The sequence below is a fragment of the Bubalus bubalis genome, chromosome 17 (assembly GCF_019923935.1).
Source record: "Bubalus bubalis isolate 160015118507 breed Murrah chromosome 17, NDDB_SH_1, whole genome shotgun sequence".
Taxonomy (NCBI): Eukaryota; Metazoa; Chordata; class Mammalia; order Artiodactyla; family Bovidae; genus Bubalus; species Bubalus bubalis.
Window position 1 is genome coordinate 58,048,121 of NC_059173.1, and position 15,239 is coordinate 58,063,359.

General features: G+C 42.2%; 1 protein-coding gene across 1 annotated transcript in view; it reads right to left on the bottom strand.

Moving 5' to 3' along the window:
• The window catches only part of FREM3 (FRAS1 related extracellular matrix 3), a 104,734-nt gene that overhangs the window by 17,721 nt on the left and 71,774 nt on the right, over positions 1–15,239 (bottom strand). Inside the window, 1 exon segment of the mRNA XM_044930385.2 lies at positions 13,773–13,898. Coding sequence (XP_044786320.2) covers positions 13,773–13,898 — 126 coding nt within the window.

Genomic DNA, 15,239 nt, shown 5'->3' on the forward strand with positions numbered 1-15,239 from the left:
TTCATATCTTTTTTCATCTTACAAAAAAACTGAAAATATGTACCCATTAAACACCTTGCCACTGCCTCCTGCCCCCATCTCTGGCATTCACCTTTCTACTTTTTGTCTCTATGAATTTGTGTACTCCGGGTACTTCAGTTAAGTGGAATCTTACACTACTTGTCTTTTTTTTACTGGCTTATTTCACTTAGCATAATGTCCTCAAGTTTCATCTATGTTGCAAGAATCTTCCTTCTTTCTTCAGTTCAGTTCAGTCGCTCAGTCATGTCCAACTCTTTGCGACCCCAGGACTGCACATATGAATCGCAGAACGCCACACATATGAATCGCAGCACGCCAGGCCTCCCTGTCCATCACCAACTCCTGGAGTTCACCCAGACTCACGTCCATCAAGTCAGTGATGCCATCTAGCCATCTCATCCTCTGTTGTCCCCTTCTCCTCCTGCCCCCAATCCCTCCCAGCATCAGAGTCTTTTCCAAGGAGTCAACTCTTCGCATGAGGTGGCCAAAGTACTGGAGCTTCAGCTTCAGCATCATTCCTTCCAAAGAAATCCCAGGGCTGATTTCCTTCAGAATGGACTGGTTGGATCTCCTTGCAGTCCAAGGGACTCTTAAGCGTCTTCTCCAACACCACAGTTGAAAAGCATCAATTCTTTGGCACTCAGCCTTCTTCACAGTCCAACTCTCACATCCATACATGACCACTGGAAAAACCATAGCCTTGACTAGACGGACCTTTGTTGGCAAAGTAATGTCTCTGCTTTTGAATATGCTGTCTAGGTTGATCATAACTTTCCTTCCAAGGAGTAAGCGTCTTTTAATTTCATGGCTGCAGTCACCATCTGCAGTGATTTGGGAGCCCAAAACAATAAAGTCTGACACTGTTTCCACTGTTTCCCCATCCATTTCCCATGAAGTGATGGGATCAGATGCCACGATTTTTGTTTTCTGAATGTTGAGCTTTAAGCCAACTTTTTCACTCTCCACTTTCACTTTCATCAAGAGGCTTTTGAGTTCCTCTTCACTTTCTGCCATAAGGGTGGTGTCATCTCCATATCTGAGGTTATTGATATTTCTCCCAGCAATCTTGATTCCAGCTTGTGTTTCTTCCAGCCCAGCGTTTCTCATGATGTACTCTGCATATAAGTTAAATAAGCAGGGTGACAATATACAGCCTTGACGTACTCCTTTTCCTATTTGGAACCAGTCTGTTGTTCCATGTCCAGTTCTAACTGTTGCTTCCTGACCTGCATACAGATTTCTCAAAAGGCAGGTCAGGTGGTCTGGTATTCCCATCTCTTTCAGAATTTTCCACAGTTTATTGTGATCCACACAGTCAAAGGCTTTGGCATAGTCAATAAAGCAGAAATATATGTTTTTCTTAAGGGTTGAACAATGTTTCATTGCATGGATATATCACATTTTGTTTATCCATTCATCCAGTCATAGATACTTGGGTGGTTTCATCGCTTGGTTATTATGAATAATGTTGCTACAAACACAGGTGTGCAAATATATTGAGACCTTGCTTTTAATTTTTCTGGATATATACCTGGTTGTATAGGTATATTTATTGGGTTTCCCTGGTGGCTCAGCTGGTAAAGAATCCACCTGAAGCATGGGAGACCAGGTTCAATCCCTGGTTTGGGAAGATCCCCTGGAGAAGGGAATAGATATTCTCTCCAGTATTCTGGCCTGGAGAACTCCATGGACTGTATAGTATAGTCCATGGGGTTGCAAAGAGTAGGACATGACTGGGCAATTTTCACTCACCTAGATGTAGGATTGTTGGACCATGAAAGTGAAAGTTGCTCAATCGTGTCCGACTCTTTGGGACCCCATGGATTATACAGTCCATGGATTCTCCAGATCAGAATACTGGAGTGGGTAGCCTTTCCCTTCTCCAGGGGATCTTCCCAGCCCATGGATCAAACCCCGGTCTCCTGCATTGCAGGTGGATTTCTTTACCAGCTGAGCCACAAGGGAAGCCCAGGAATACTTGAGTGGGTAGCCTATCCCTTCTCCAGCAGATCTTCCTGACCCAGGAATCGAACTGGGGTCTCCTGCATTGAAGGCAGATTCTTTACCAACTGAGCTATCAGGGAAGCCATATGGTAGGTCCATTTTTAATTTTTCGAGGCCTCTTTGTAGTGTTTTCCATAGCAATTAGATACCATGTCACAATCCCACCAACAGTGCAATTTAATGCCTTTTTTTTTTTTTTGGTGTTAAAAACATAGTAACACACAAGTATGGAGCTAAAAGAGTAAAGAGTAGTCACAGTAATTGAAATGATTTAGACAGAACAGTTTTAGGAGACAAAGACTGTTTAAAATAACTCCATAGGGTCTTCCTTGGTGGTCCGTGGTTAAGACTCCATGCTTCTACTGCAGCAGGCAGAGTTCTGAATTTTGGCTGGGAAATTAAGATCTCACATACTGTGTGTGGGGAGGGGGTCAGTGGGGGAGACTCTGACTCCAGAATATACAGTGAACTCCTACAATCCAATATCAAAACTGGAAACACCCATTTAAGAAAAAAAATAACTCAATATATCAAATAAGCGATTTTTGTAAAGCACAGTTATTTCCCATCACACTTCTTAACAAGAAGCGACGGGGATATGACAGTGAGCTTCTAGATGGGACATTCTAGGCCCTTCAAGGGTCTGTCTTGCTTATAGCTAAGGTAAATGCATATATGCATGCTGGCACCAATATCCACCTTCTTCTTGCTAATATGAATCAACACAAGTACAAGTTGACATCTATGAGTGTGCACTACACATATAAATATAGCTTGTTAAAAAATAAAAATTGTTTTCAAATTGACTTCAGAGGACTTGCTCAGAAGGGCACTGACTCACAAAGTGTCTCAAGATGATTTTTCAATGCAACAAGTTTTAGAATTAATAGAAACAACAAATTAACTGGTTTGTCATTCCAGGAACCTAGAAAAAGTTAGAGCTGGAAAAATCAATGAGCGCAAAACATATTGGCTAGGGCAGAGAGAGAAACTGTTAGAAATGGACGGCTTACAAGGGGGATTATCACTTGGTGAGGAAATCAGCCAACTTCCAGGGCCAGCCTGTGCTTTGAAATTTTATTCCTCTATGACATTTCCACCCTGCTCAGTCCGGGGAAATCTACTCATGAAAGAGCTCTTGAAACTCAGGTAAAGATGGAGAAGTTGGTTCTTAGGATGTCAGAGGCAAGAGCTATCAAGTACTAGAGACAGGCAGTCCCCAAGTCAATAAGAAAGTAAGTAGCTGGCAATCTAGAAAGCCCATAGGAAGTAATGAGAAACTCTGTCAAGGAGACTTTTTATGTTCCAAGGTATACACACCAAAAGGAAAAAAGTCATAAATTCTTATAACAATCTGATTAAGTAACAAGCATTAGTTGATATGTTTTTTAAGAGCCTGAAATTTAATATACATTGGAGAATATACTTTTTTATTTTCCCCTAGTCATCTAGAATGCAGAATAAGAAGGTAAGAAAGGCAGTGTAAAAACAAACAAACAAAAAATCCCTGTCAGAAACTACACATTCAGCCATTCTGAACAAATATTAAAAGCAGATACACACTAGACTTGCAGAGTAAGTACCCAATATTATCTTTATAAATCTTTATTACATATATTTCCCAATATATTTCACCTAATGAATAGTTGAATATTGATTTATCACAATTCATGAAACTAAAGTGACTGATATTTTTCCCCTTCCTATTTAATTTTCTTTCAGCTGACAGCTCGGCTGGTTGAAGTACAAATGCATTTAAGTAGGTAGATTTCTGGGTTAAATAATAAGACTGAACTATAACTCTTATTGAAAATCATTTGACTCGTGGAATTCTGCTAAAACAGCAAAACAATCCATACAAGCTTTTAACAATGAGAGTTGGTGGGGGAAAAAAGACAGCTTAATTACATCTCATGTAATCAAAATATTCAGTTTGCCTAAATGGCCCCTTCTCCCTAGGATTCTGGAAATTTTACTTTGGGAAACCATTTGATCAGTTATATGGAACAGTCAAGAACATGGAATACTGGTATTTATTTTAGTTATAAAAGAAGGCTCTATTTTATTGATAGCAAGTTAAGAATCCCCAAGAGTTAGAGGAGAAAGTTTTGTTTCCAAAACATCAAATGTAACTTGAGATACACACTGAGGTCTCTCGCTATGATCTGGACAAACCCCTTATTTAATAGAGCCTCCAAGGAACACTGATGTGTCATTTCCAGGTTGCTTTCATAAAGACACTTTAGCAGCTGGCTCTCAGTTTTAAGGGAAGCTTCCCAGGTGGCGCTGGTGGCAAAGAATCCACCTGGCAATGCAGGACATGCAGGAGACACAGGTTCAGTCCCTGGGTCAGGAAGATCCCCTGGAGGAGGAAATGGCAACCCACTCCAGTATTCTTGCCTGGAGAATCCCATGGACAGGGAAGCCTGGTGGGCTACAGTCTGAAGGGTCCTAAAGAGTTGGACATGACTGAGTGACTAAGCATGCAGGGTATTTTATCAATGAAGAAACTGAGGCAGAGAACACCCCAGTGTCTTGTCCAGGAGTCAAAGCTTCATCTTCTGATTAGAGCATTTTTTAACTTCCCCACTTTGTCTTATTATATTACTTGATTATACCTTCTTGATTATACATGATACATTCTTTAAGCATACAAATTTCCTTTAATATGTATTTTTAATAGGGCAGTGAGACAAGAAATCACCTTTCTTTAAAAGCACAGCATCTAATTCCTGATTAAATCAGACAGTGTTGGAACCCCACTGGCACAGTTCGTTTCATGCCTAGAAAAGTCCATGACTTGGGGGAGATGAGGGACAGGGTTGGAGCAGCATGGGACTGTCTGTCTAGAGGAGTCTTTGAGACTTCTGTTCCCAGCAGTTTGGCTTGCTAGGTATTCTTAGATGCTCTCTCACTACAAAATATTTAGAAGAACTAATTATTCCACCTTTTCTGTGCTCATAGGAAGTAAGAGAAATCATCAAGGGGCAAAACAAAACAAAAACAATACCCTAAAACCACCGAGCCCTAACCCCTCAATAGCTAGAGAAGCAAATCCCACTCTAGCTGGAATTCAGAGTCGGCGCTGAAGGGAGACTGGGCTGTGGCCCATCAGGGAGCTGAGCCTGAAACTCTGGGATCTGGTTTGGGATGCAGGGGAGCAGGAGTGTTTCTGGGTCAGCATTGTTCTCAGATGCCAGAAGAAGCATTGCAAATCCTCCTTGGAGAAAAACTTCTTCAGGGAAAGTCCCCAGGTCTTTCACAGATTCAGATCAAATCATGTGAGAAATATCTTAAATGCATAGAAAAGATAGTTCATTACAAAGATGACTTTTAGACTGAGAGCAGACTTCTTGACAAGACAATGGAAGCTGGAAGACAATGGAATAATAACTTCAAAGTGCTTTGAGATCGTAACTGTCAATCTAGAATTTCAAGACTGAGGTTGAAATAAAGACATGTTTTGATATGCAAGAGCATTTACCCTCAGTAGACCTAGAGTCAAGGAGCTTTAAAATCATCCAAAGAACTCCTCTGAGATGCAAGGTATAACTTCTATAACTTAACATACACAACTATGACCAAATAAATAAACAGATTTTTTTTAAAGGAAAGAATAAAGAGAGTCTTTTGCTGAATGTGCTTGGAAACTGCTTTTCACCTCCTCCTTAACTTTACCCAGAGAAACAGCCAATCAGAGAAGTGGGGTGACACATGACTGTGGCTGACCACACCATCCCTTTCAACTGGATAAAGTTGATTATTGAAAAGCCTCAGCATGTTTGACTTGGGGTTGACCAAAACCACAGGATGATTCAATACTGTTCCTGTTCTCTTGGTTTTACATCCTGTGGTTTGCTCTTCATTGGCTGTCTTTCCAATCAGAGCAATTTCCTAATAAGAAAGTGACTAATGAGAAGAAAAAGACAGATGACATTTATCTTGAGAATAAGACAAGGCTAAGAAGTGTCTAATTTCCATGTCCTTTTCCAACATAGCCAATGAGGGAGAATTTATTCCTCTAGCTCTTTTCCTCTCCCAACCGTTTTTGTTTTTTTTTTTTTAAATATAATACCTCTACATCATTGTCTGAGGACACTGATGATATTTTGGGACCTTGAGGTCCCCATGAAACCACAGCATAAAACTAGTTACTTCTTTCACCTACTTGTAAGTAGAATACGTGTTTAGCATCTGTAAATTATTATTAATGTACAAAGAATGAGTCTGCTTTCCATTTAACTGTTTACACATCAGCTCATGCTTATTTTATTCATGAAAATAAGTAATTGGTAAGCATTTATTTTAGCAAGACTTTCAGAAAGGTTTAAATAACCAAATTAAACTTTTATGTACTGAGATATTTAAGTATCTATGGAGAGTAGGTGACGATGAATACCACAATGCTACTTGAATGTGCATGCAAACTGTGCAGGTTCTTGCTGTCTTATAATCTCACAGAGGTGTAGAAGAATCAGGATGCAACTGTGGACGTCCTGGTTTCATACTCTAGGTAAGGACCCTGACTCTGTTATACTGTCTCTCTTTAAACTTTTTACCGCAAGCGTGAGAACAGTTCTTAGTGTGAGGAATCAAAGGGTAAAGCTCAGGTGCCAAGCAGTCTGAGCTGCATGTGTCAGCTATGCAGGGAGTTTTCTGGGAACACCAGCTCTTTTGAACCTAATCCCCTTGCAGGGAGGTGAGTTGGTGAGTTTGGGTGTAACTATTCCCACTTGAGGTGGAGACATCTCCATATCACACTGTCAGACCCTCTGAGCTCTCTGTTTCCTCTGCTTGTCATCGTTCAGGGTAGCTCTTTCCAGAGGCAGAGGGATGGCCTCTCCCATTTTAGCAATTATATACAATCTTCCAAATAGGATTGTTTATCACTTTATTTCTCCCATGCATAGAATCATTGTCCTCCAGACACTGCTTGTGGACAGAAAATATGCCACCGGTACCGGAAGTAGCCCGGCGGGAATCCTGAGCAGAGGATGAGGGCACTTCCTCCTTCAGCGGCTCCGCCCACCTGCGGCCACTGCCCCAAAGACCCAGGCCCTTGTTCTTCTGCAAAGACTCCAACTAAAGCTCTGTGTGGACTTGGGAAAGAGGGCTGGCACATCCTTCTGGGGATCAACTAGCCAAGAAGTCCTCAAGGACTACCTCACCTTGTTTTTCTTCTTGCTGCTTTTCCCACACGGGGTAATACCAGGGAAAAAGTTGAGTCATCCTGGAGTGTGAAGTGAAGTGGGCCTCAGGAAGCATTACTACAAACAAAGCTAGTGGAAGTAATGGAATTCCAGCTGAGCTATTTAAAATCCTAAAAGATGATGCTGTTAAAGTGCTGTATTTAATACACCAGCAAATTTGGAAAATTCAGCAGTAGCTACAGGACTAGAAAAGGTCAGTTTTCATTCCAATCTCAAAGAAATGCCAAGGAACATGCCAAGAAATGTTCAAACTACTGCGCAATTGCACTCATTCCACATGCTAGCAAGGTTAAGCTCAAAATTCTTCAGGATAGGCTTTAACAGTGCATAACTGAGAACTTCCAGATGTACAAGCTGGGTTTCAAAGAGGCAGAGGAACCAGAGATGAAATTGCCAGCATTCGTTGGATCATGGGGAAAGCAAGGGAGTTGCAGAAAAACACCTACTTCTGCTTCATTGATTACACTAAAGCTTTGACTGTGTGGATCACCACAAACTGTGGAAAATTCTTAAAGATATGGGAATACCAGACCACCTTACCCGTCTCCTGAGAAACCTGTATAGAGAGCAAGAAAGAACAGTTAGAACAGGACATGGAACAATTGACTGGTTCCAAATTGGGAAAGTAGTATGACAAGGCTGTATATTGTCACCCTGCTTATTTAACTTCTGTGCAGAGTACATCCTGTGAAATGCCAGGCTGCATGATTCACAAGCTGGAATCAAGATTACTGGGAGATTTATCAACAATCTCAGATATGCAGATGATAATACTTTAATGATAGAAAGTGAAGAAGAACTAAAGAGTCTCTTGATGAGGGTGAAAGAGAAGAATGAAAAAGCTGGCTAAAAACTCAACTTCAAAAAACTAAGATCATGGCATCCAATCCCATCAATTCATGGGGGCAAATAAATGGGGAAACAATGGTAACAGTGACAGATTTCATTTTCTTGGGCTCCAAAATCACTGTGGATTGTGATTGCAGCCATAAAATTAAGACACTTGCTTTTTTCAAGGAAAGCTATGACAAACCTAAACAGCATATTAAAAAGTAGAGACATTACTTTGCCAGTAAAGATCCATATAGTCAAGCTATGGATTTTCCAGTAGTCATGTATGGATGTGAGAGTTGAACCATAAAGAAAGCTGAGCACCAAAGAATTGATGCTTTTGAACTGTGGTGCTGGAGAAGACTCTTGAGAGTCCCTTGGACTGCAAGGAGATCAAACCAGTCAATCCTAAAATAAAGCAACCCTGAATATTCATTGGAAGGACTGATGCTAAAGCTCCAATACGTTAGCCACCTGATGTGAAGTGCCAACTCATTGGAAAAGACTGGATGCGCGGAAAGATTGAGGGAAAGGGGAAAAGTGGTGGCAGAGGATGAGATGATTGGATGGCATCACTGACTCAATGGACATGAATTTGAGCAAAGTCTGGGAGATAGTGAAGGACAGAGAAGCCTGGCATACTGCAGTCCATGGAGTTGCAGAGAATTGGACACAACTTAGCAACTGAACAACAGCAACAAAACTTGAGTTGCTGAAGTTACAGGTAGTTGGCATATCTGGTGCCTTTGTGAGGGGAGCAGACTACAGGACTACCCAACTCTAAACATAGCCAAAGACAAACATGAAGATCTTGAAGATGTGCTACAAGGCCTTTCCTTTATTTGGTTATGTCCTATGTAATAATGTAATAGTCATGAAACAGTGCAGGACCCTATGGTCCTTACCTCCCCACCATATCCTTTACCTGCCTTTTATCTGTGGAAAACTTTAGTCAAAAAAAAAAAAAAATGTAATCAGAGAAGTGAGAAATGCAGAAACAAAGGAAAACAGTCAAAGGAGATAGAATAATAATGATGTAGTCATGAAGCATAGTCAGGGACCTTTGGTTCTTTCTCAAGGGCTATAGATAATAGTTTGAGGCATCAATGGTCTTACATATTAGAACACCAGGGTGAAGAAGCTAACTACATGATGACCAGACTGTACCCATGACATAAGCTGCCACAATTCTGAGAACTGGCCTCAAGAAGTGTGAACAAACAGATCCTGGAACTGAAGATTAACTGTACCTTAAACAATCAAGATGATGCTGGTCAGACCACCGACAACCAATTTGAAGATGACTGTCAGAGCTGACTGGCTATTTCTGCAAGTAGGCCCCTCCGTCTGTCTATAAAAGCTCTTGTCACTCTGGACGCCAGTTGGGGGAAAGTAGGCCTTTGGACAGATGTCTGCCATCCACCCACACCAGTTGCCGGCATCTGAAATAAAGCAAACTTTCTTTTCCACCGACCTGACTTGTCTTGAGGCTTTTGAGTGGCAAGCAGCCGGACCCCACCTCACTCTTTCTGTAACAGCTGGTATTTCAAAATGAATTCCTGACTTACTGCCAAATCCCCTGTCCCCTGGAGCAGAGGAGAATTCATTCTTATTTCTCTTCTCAACTTTGGCACCACTGATATTTTAGACAGAGTCAGACACGACTGAAGCAGCTTAGAAGCAGCAGCAGCAGCAGTGTTAGTTTCTCAGTTGTGTCCGACTTTTTGTGACCCCGTGGACTGTAGCCTATTAGGCTCCTCTGTCCATGGGATTCTCCAGGCCAGAGTACTGGAGTGGGTAGCCTTTCCTTTCTCCAGGGGATCTTCCCAACCCAGGGATTGAACCCGAGTCTCCTGCATTGCAGGCAGATTCTTTACTGTATGAGCTACAGGGAAGTCTCTGTATTTTAGATAGATAATTGTTTATTGTTGTGGCTATGCTGTGTGTTGTCAAATGTTTGGCGAGTGTAAGCATAATTCTGACAGACTGGACATATGGAAGGTCAGATCATGTATAAAAATAGAACTCTGACACACAACCTGCAGCAACTAGCAGAGGAAGTCAAACCACAGCCGCTGTTAATCATCTACCGCAAATCCCATCACTTCATGGGAAATAGATGGGGAAACAGTGGAAACAGTGTCAGACTTTATTTTTTTGGGCTCCAGAATCACTGCATATGGTGACTGCAGCCATGAAATTAAAAGACACTTACTCCTTGGAAGGAAAGTTATGACCAACCTAGATGGCATATTAAAAAGCAGAGACATTACTTTGCCAACAAAGGTCTGTCTAGTCAAGGCTATGGTTTTTCCAGTGGTCATGTATGGATGTGAGAGTTGGACTGTGAAGAAAGCTGAGTGCTGAAGAATTGATGCTTTTGAACTGTGGTATTGTAGAAGACTCTTGAGAGTGCCTTGGACTGCAAGGAGATTCAACCAGTCCATTCTAAAGGAGATCGGTCCCGGGTGTTCTTTGGAAGGACTGATGCTAAAGCTGAAACTCCAGTACTTTGGCCACCTCATGCGAAGAGTTGACTCATTGGAAAAGACTCTGATAGTGGGAGGGATTGGGGGCAGGAGGAGAAGGGGACAACAGAGGATGAGATGGCTGGATGGCATCACTGACTCGATGGATGTGAGTTTGAGTGAACTCCAGGAGTTGGTGATGGACAGGGAGGCCTGGTGTGCTGCAGTTCATGGGGTAGCAAAGAGTTGGACACGAGTGAGCGACTGAACTGAACTGAACTGAATCAATAACCCCCAGCTTTTCTGATTCATGTCTGGCTTCCAATTTGGAAGCAACCAGAGAAAGCCAACTCTGCTCCCCTGTCCATCCACAGGCTGCCTCCAGTTTATCCAAGATGACAGCGTCTAATAAGGGCACACCCTTTCTTCACTATAAAGCTTCCCACTCCTCTGCCTATCTTTGTCATTATTGTTGTTCAAGCACTAAGGCTCCTCTGTCCTTCACCATCTCCTGGAACTTGCTCAAACTCACGTCCATTGAGTCGGTGATTCCATCCCACCATCTCATCCTCTGTCACCAGCTTCTCCTCCTGCCCTCAGTCTTTCCCAGCATTAGGGTCTTTTCCAATGAGTCAGCTCTTCACAACAGGTGGTCAAAGTATTTGAGCTTCAGCTTCAGCATCAGTCCTTCCAACAAATATTCAGAGTTGATTTCCTTTAGGATTCTCTGGTTTGATCTCCTTGGTGTCCAGGAGATTATCAACAGTCTTCTCTAGCACCACAGTTCGAAAGCATCAGTTCTTCAGCACTCAGTCTTCTTTATGGTCCAACTCACACCCACATGTGACTACTGGAAAAACCGTAGCTTTCACTATATGGACTTTGTTGGCAAAGTGATGTCTCTGCTTTTTAATACATTGTCTAGACTTGTCATAGCTTTTCTTGCAAGGAGCAAGTGTCTTTTAATTTGATGGCTGTGGTCACCGTCCACACTGATTTTGAAATTCAAGAAAATGAAATCTGTCACTGTTTCCACTTTTCCTGGTCTATTTGCATGAAGTGATGCCTGCCTTTGAATCTCTGCCAAATGCAGTGATTGTGTTTGACCCCCTTGCTGTAGTGAACTCTGAATAAATTAGCTTGTGATGTAATAAAGTTTTGGTTTTTGTCCCCATTTCCCGACACGCAGCTCCTAAGTCTTTGAAACCATGTACCTTCTGTATGCTAATAGGCTTACCTTGTGGCTCCGGAGTAAAGAATCTGCCTGCCAATGCAGGAGACATTGGTTCAATCCCTGGGTTAGAAAGATCCCCTGGAGAAGGAAATAGCAACCCACTCCAGTGTATTCTGGCCTAGGAAATCCCGTGGACAGAGGAGCCTAGCAGGCTACAGTCCATGGAGTGGCAAAAGAGTCACGACTTAGTGACTGAAAGCAATGAAATGACTGGTAGCTGGTGCTCTCAGGGAGCCACTGGATGGGGACTGGTTGCCAGGGAAACCAACCTGGCGATCATTGTAACTTTTAGTCCCACTCCCTGACCTCCAGGGAGAGGAAGGGCTGGTGGTTGAGTTAATCACCAATCATGCCTAAGTAATGAATCCTCCATAAAATAGTCCTAGTCAAGGAGTTCAGAGAGCATCTAGGTTGCCGGGAGGGTGACTTACTCAGAGGGCATGAAAGTTCTGTGTCCCTTCCACCCTCCTTAGCTTATGTGTCTCTTCCTTCTGCCAATACTGAGGCTCCTCTGTCCATGGGATTCTCCAGGCAAGAATGCTGGAAGTGGGTAGCCATTCCCTTCTCCAGGGGATCTTCCTGACCCAGGAACCAAACCCAGGTCTCCTGCACTGTAGGCAGATTCTTTACTGTCTGAGCCACCAGGGAAGCCCATCCTTTCTGATAAACCTGTAATCTAATAAGTGATCTGTTTTCCCGGGTTATGTTAGCTGTTCCAGAAAATCACTGGCCCCAAAGAAGGGTGGTGGGAACCTCCAATTTATACCCCATCAATTAGAAGCACAGGTGACAAGTTGGACTTGCTTTTGGCATCTGAAGTGGGAGCAGTCTTGTGGGACCGAGTCCTTAAACTGTGGGTTCTCTGTTGTCTCTGGGCAGATAGTGTCAGAATTGAATAGAATTTTAGGACACCCACTCGGAATCTACATAAACTGGAGAATTATTTGGTGTGGGAAAAGCCTGCACACATCTGGTGTCAGCAGTGATATGAGTACAGAAAAGTGTAGCTAACTTTTACAGAATTTGCATGTGGTTCATAATTCTAATGAGCTAGAAAACATGACCTTTAGGGAGTGGACACAGAATAGCTAAATTCTGACTGTATAGCAGTGGTGAGGTTAGAAAGAATAGGGCATTGTGGCCTATAATTGGGGGGCATTTTTAGTTGTTGGGGAGGCTAGAGGGAGGAGAAGAAAGAAAGTGAGTATATAGAGACAATTTCACATTGTTTCCAAGATGCAAACATGACTATTAAAAATAAGAATCCTTATTATATTTTCCACCAGCATATATAAACTAGTTTACATAAAATGTCTGATTTGACCCTCACAAAATTTTGTGGGTAGTCACAACAGAAGTTTTTTATTACTGTTGTTATTACTGGCTGCACTGGGTCTTTGCCCTGATAAGTGGGCTTCTATACTTGTGGCCTATGGGCTTAGTCGCTCTACAGCACATGGGAGCTTATTAATAATTCACTGACCAGGAATCGAACCTGCATCCCTGGCATTAGAAGCTCAGAGTCTTAACAACTAGACCACCATGGAAATCTCACAACAGAGGGGCTTATTTTAATTATTTTGCTCTGCAATATTGTGATGGTTTTTGCCATACATCAGTATGGACTGGCCATAGGCACACATGTGTCCCCCACATCCTAGACCCCCCCACCCCTGCACCTCCCTCCTCACCCAATCTCTCCAGGTTGTCACAGAGCAGCTGCTTTGGGTGCCCGGCCTGCTACATCACACTTCCACTGGCTATCTATTTTACATATGGTAATGTAATGTAATTCTGATTTTGAATACAATTTTATCCCTGATCTTGGAGAGCAGGGCAGAGGAGTTAGGATACCCTCATGGGGTTGCATGGGAGTCACCGTGAATGGTCCAGGCTTCCCTGTCCTACCCAGCATTTGACTCACCACCCAGCCACTCCCAGCATCACCGCAGTCCTGTACTAAGGACCCTATTCCTGGGTATCAGTACCAGCAAAGTCTCATACCTCGATGTGTAGAGCAAATGACCATGAGTTCCTGGCTTATGTCTCCAGACCGTCTTACAGGAAAGAAAAACTCCCCAGCATCCTCCTCTATTTTGTATTCTGCCTCTGGAATATAAACTGTTGATTCTAGAAAAGAGGATAGATAAATTTTTAGCAAGACTTAAGTTTGATTGGTGATATTGGTGATATTTCAACCCAAGTGGAAATGTACATCATCTTGACCTCTATATATTCCAGCTGTACGGAATATAGTAAGAATAGGAAATATCTATCATTAAGTGGAGCTGGAGAGGTAGTGAAATTAAGTTTAGGAGGTTCCTTTTGAAATGTTAAAAGGGTTATCTAGCACTGAAATGGGAAGGAATATCAGCAATTTGGTTTCTTTTTTGGAGGTCACATTTTAGGTTTTCTAAATAAAGATCACAGATTTCCGTGTTTTACTTTTAATGTTTATTTTTTAAATGCTTTTAACAATCAGGTCATCTATTCATGAGTGTAAAGAAATGTTTTCTGCTTTATTCAACAAACATTTGATTCAACACTTACCAAGAAGACACCATGGGTAAGACACAGGGCTGAGAAAAATAAGCTACTCATACTGGGCTCTTAATTCTTAAAATAATATTCCCACTGAAATTTTCTGAGCTGGATGTGTGTGTGCACATCTGTTACATTACCCTTCTCTGTCCTGCAGTTTGGGATGTAAAAACACACACGTAGGCATCATCAGGACAGTTGCTGCAATATGAGTATGAATACTGGTCATTTCTTGATGTGTACTATTTTCCTTGGGGTTATTCAATGTTTTCCAAGGCTTCTCATTAAGAACGCAATGTATAGTTTAAATACATGTGTTTGTTTTAAAAAAAAAAAATTTGAAGTGGATTGTTTCCACTCATAGAGTCAAGTGGCAAACTGAAGTGACTTTCTGAATCAAACCACATTTAATAGACTGAAATCTCTCCTCTGTATTATATAGACATATATATTTATATTATATATATATATATTTATATATACGCAAACAGTGCTCTGTCCACTCAGTCATCTCCGACTCTTAGCAACCCCATGGACTGTCGCCCATGAGGCACTTCTGTCCATAGGATTCTCCAGGCAAGAATACTGGAGAGGGTTGCCTTGCCCTCCTCCAGGGGATCTTCCTGACTCAGGGATCGAACCTGCGTCTCTTGGCAGGCGGATTCTTTACCACTGCGCCATATGCACATACACAAATTCTTCCTCTTGACAATGGACGCATGAGGAAAAATACTGTAGTTCACCATCCATTCTTCTTTTGGAACTACTACTAAGAGTTTGGGCTTCCCTTGTGGGTCAGCTGGTAAAGAATCCGCCTGCAATGCGGGAGACCTGAGTTCAGTCCCTGGGTTGGGAAGATCCCCCACCCACTCGAGTATTCTGGCCTGGAGAATTCCATCAACTGTATAGTCCATGGGGTCGCAAAGAGTC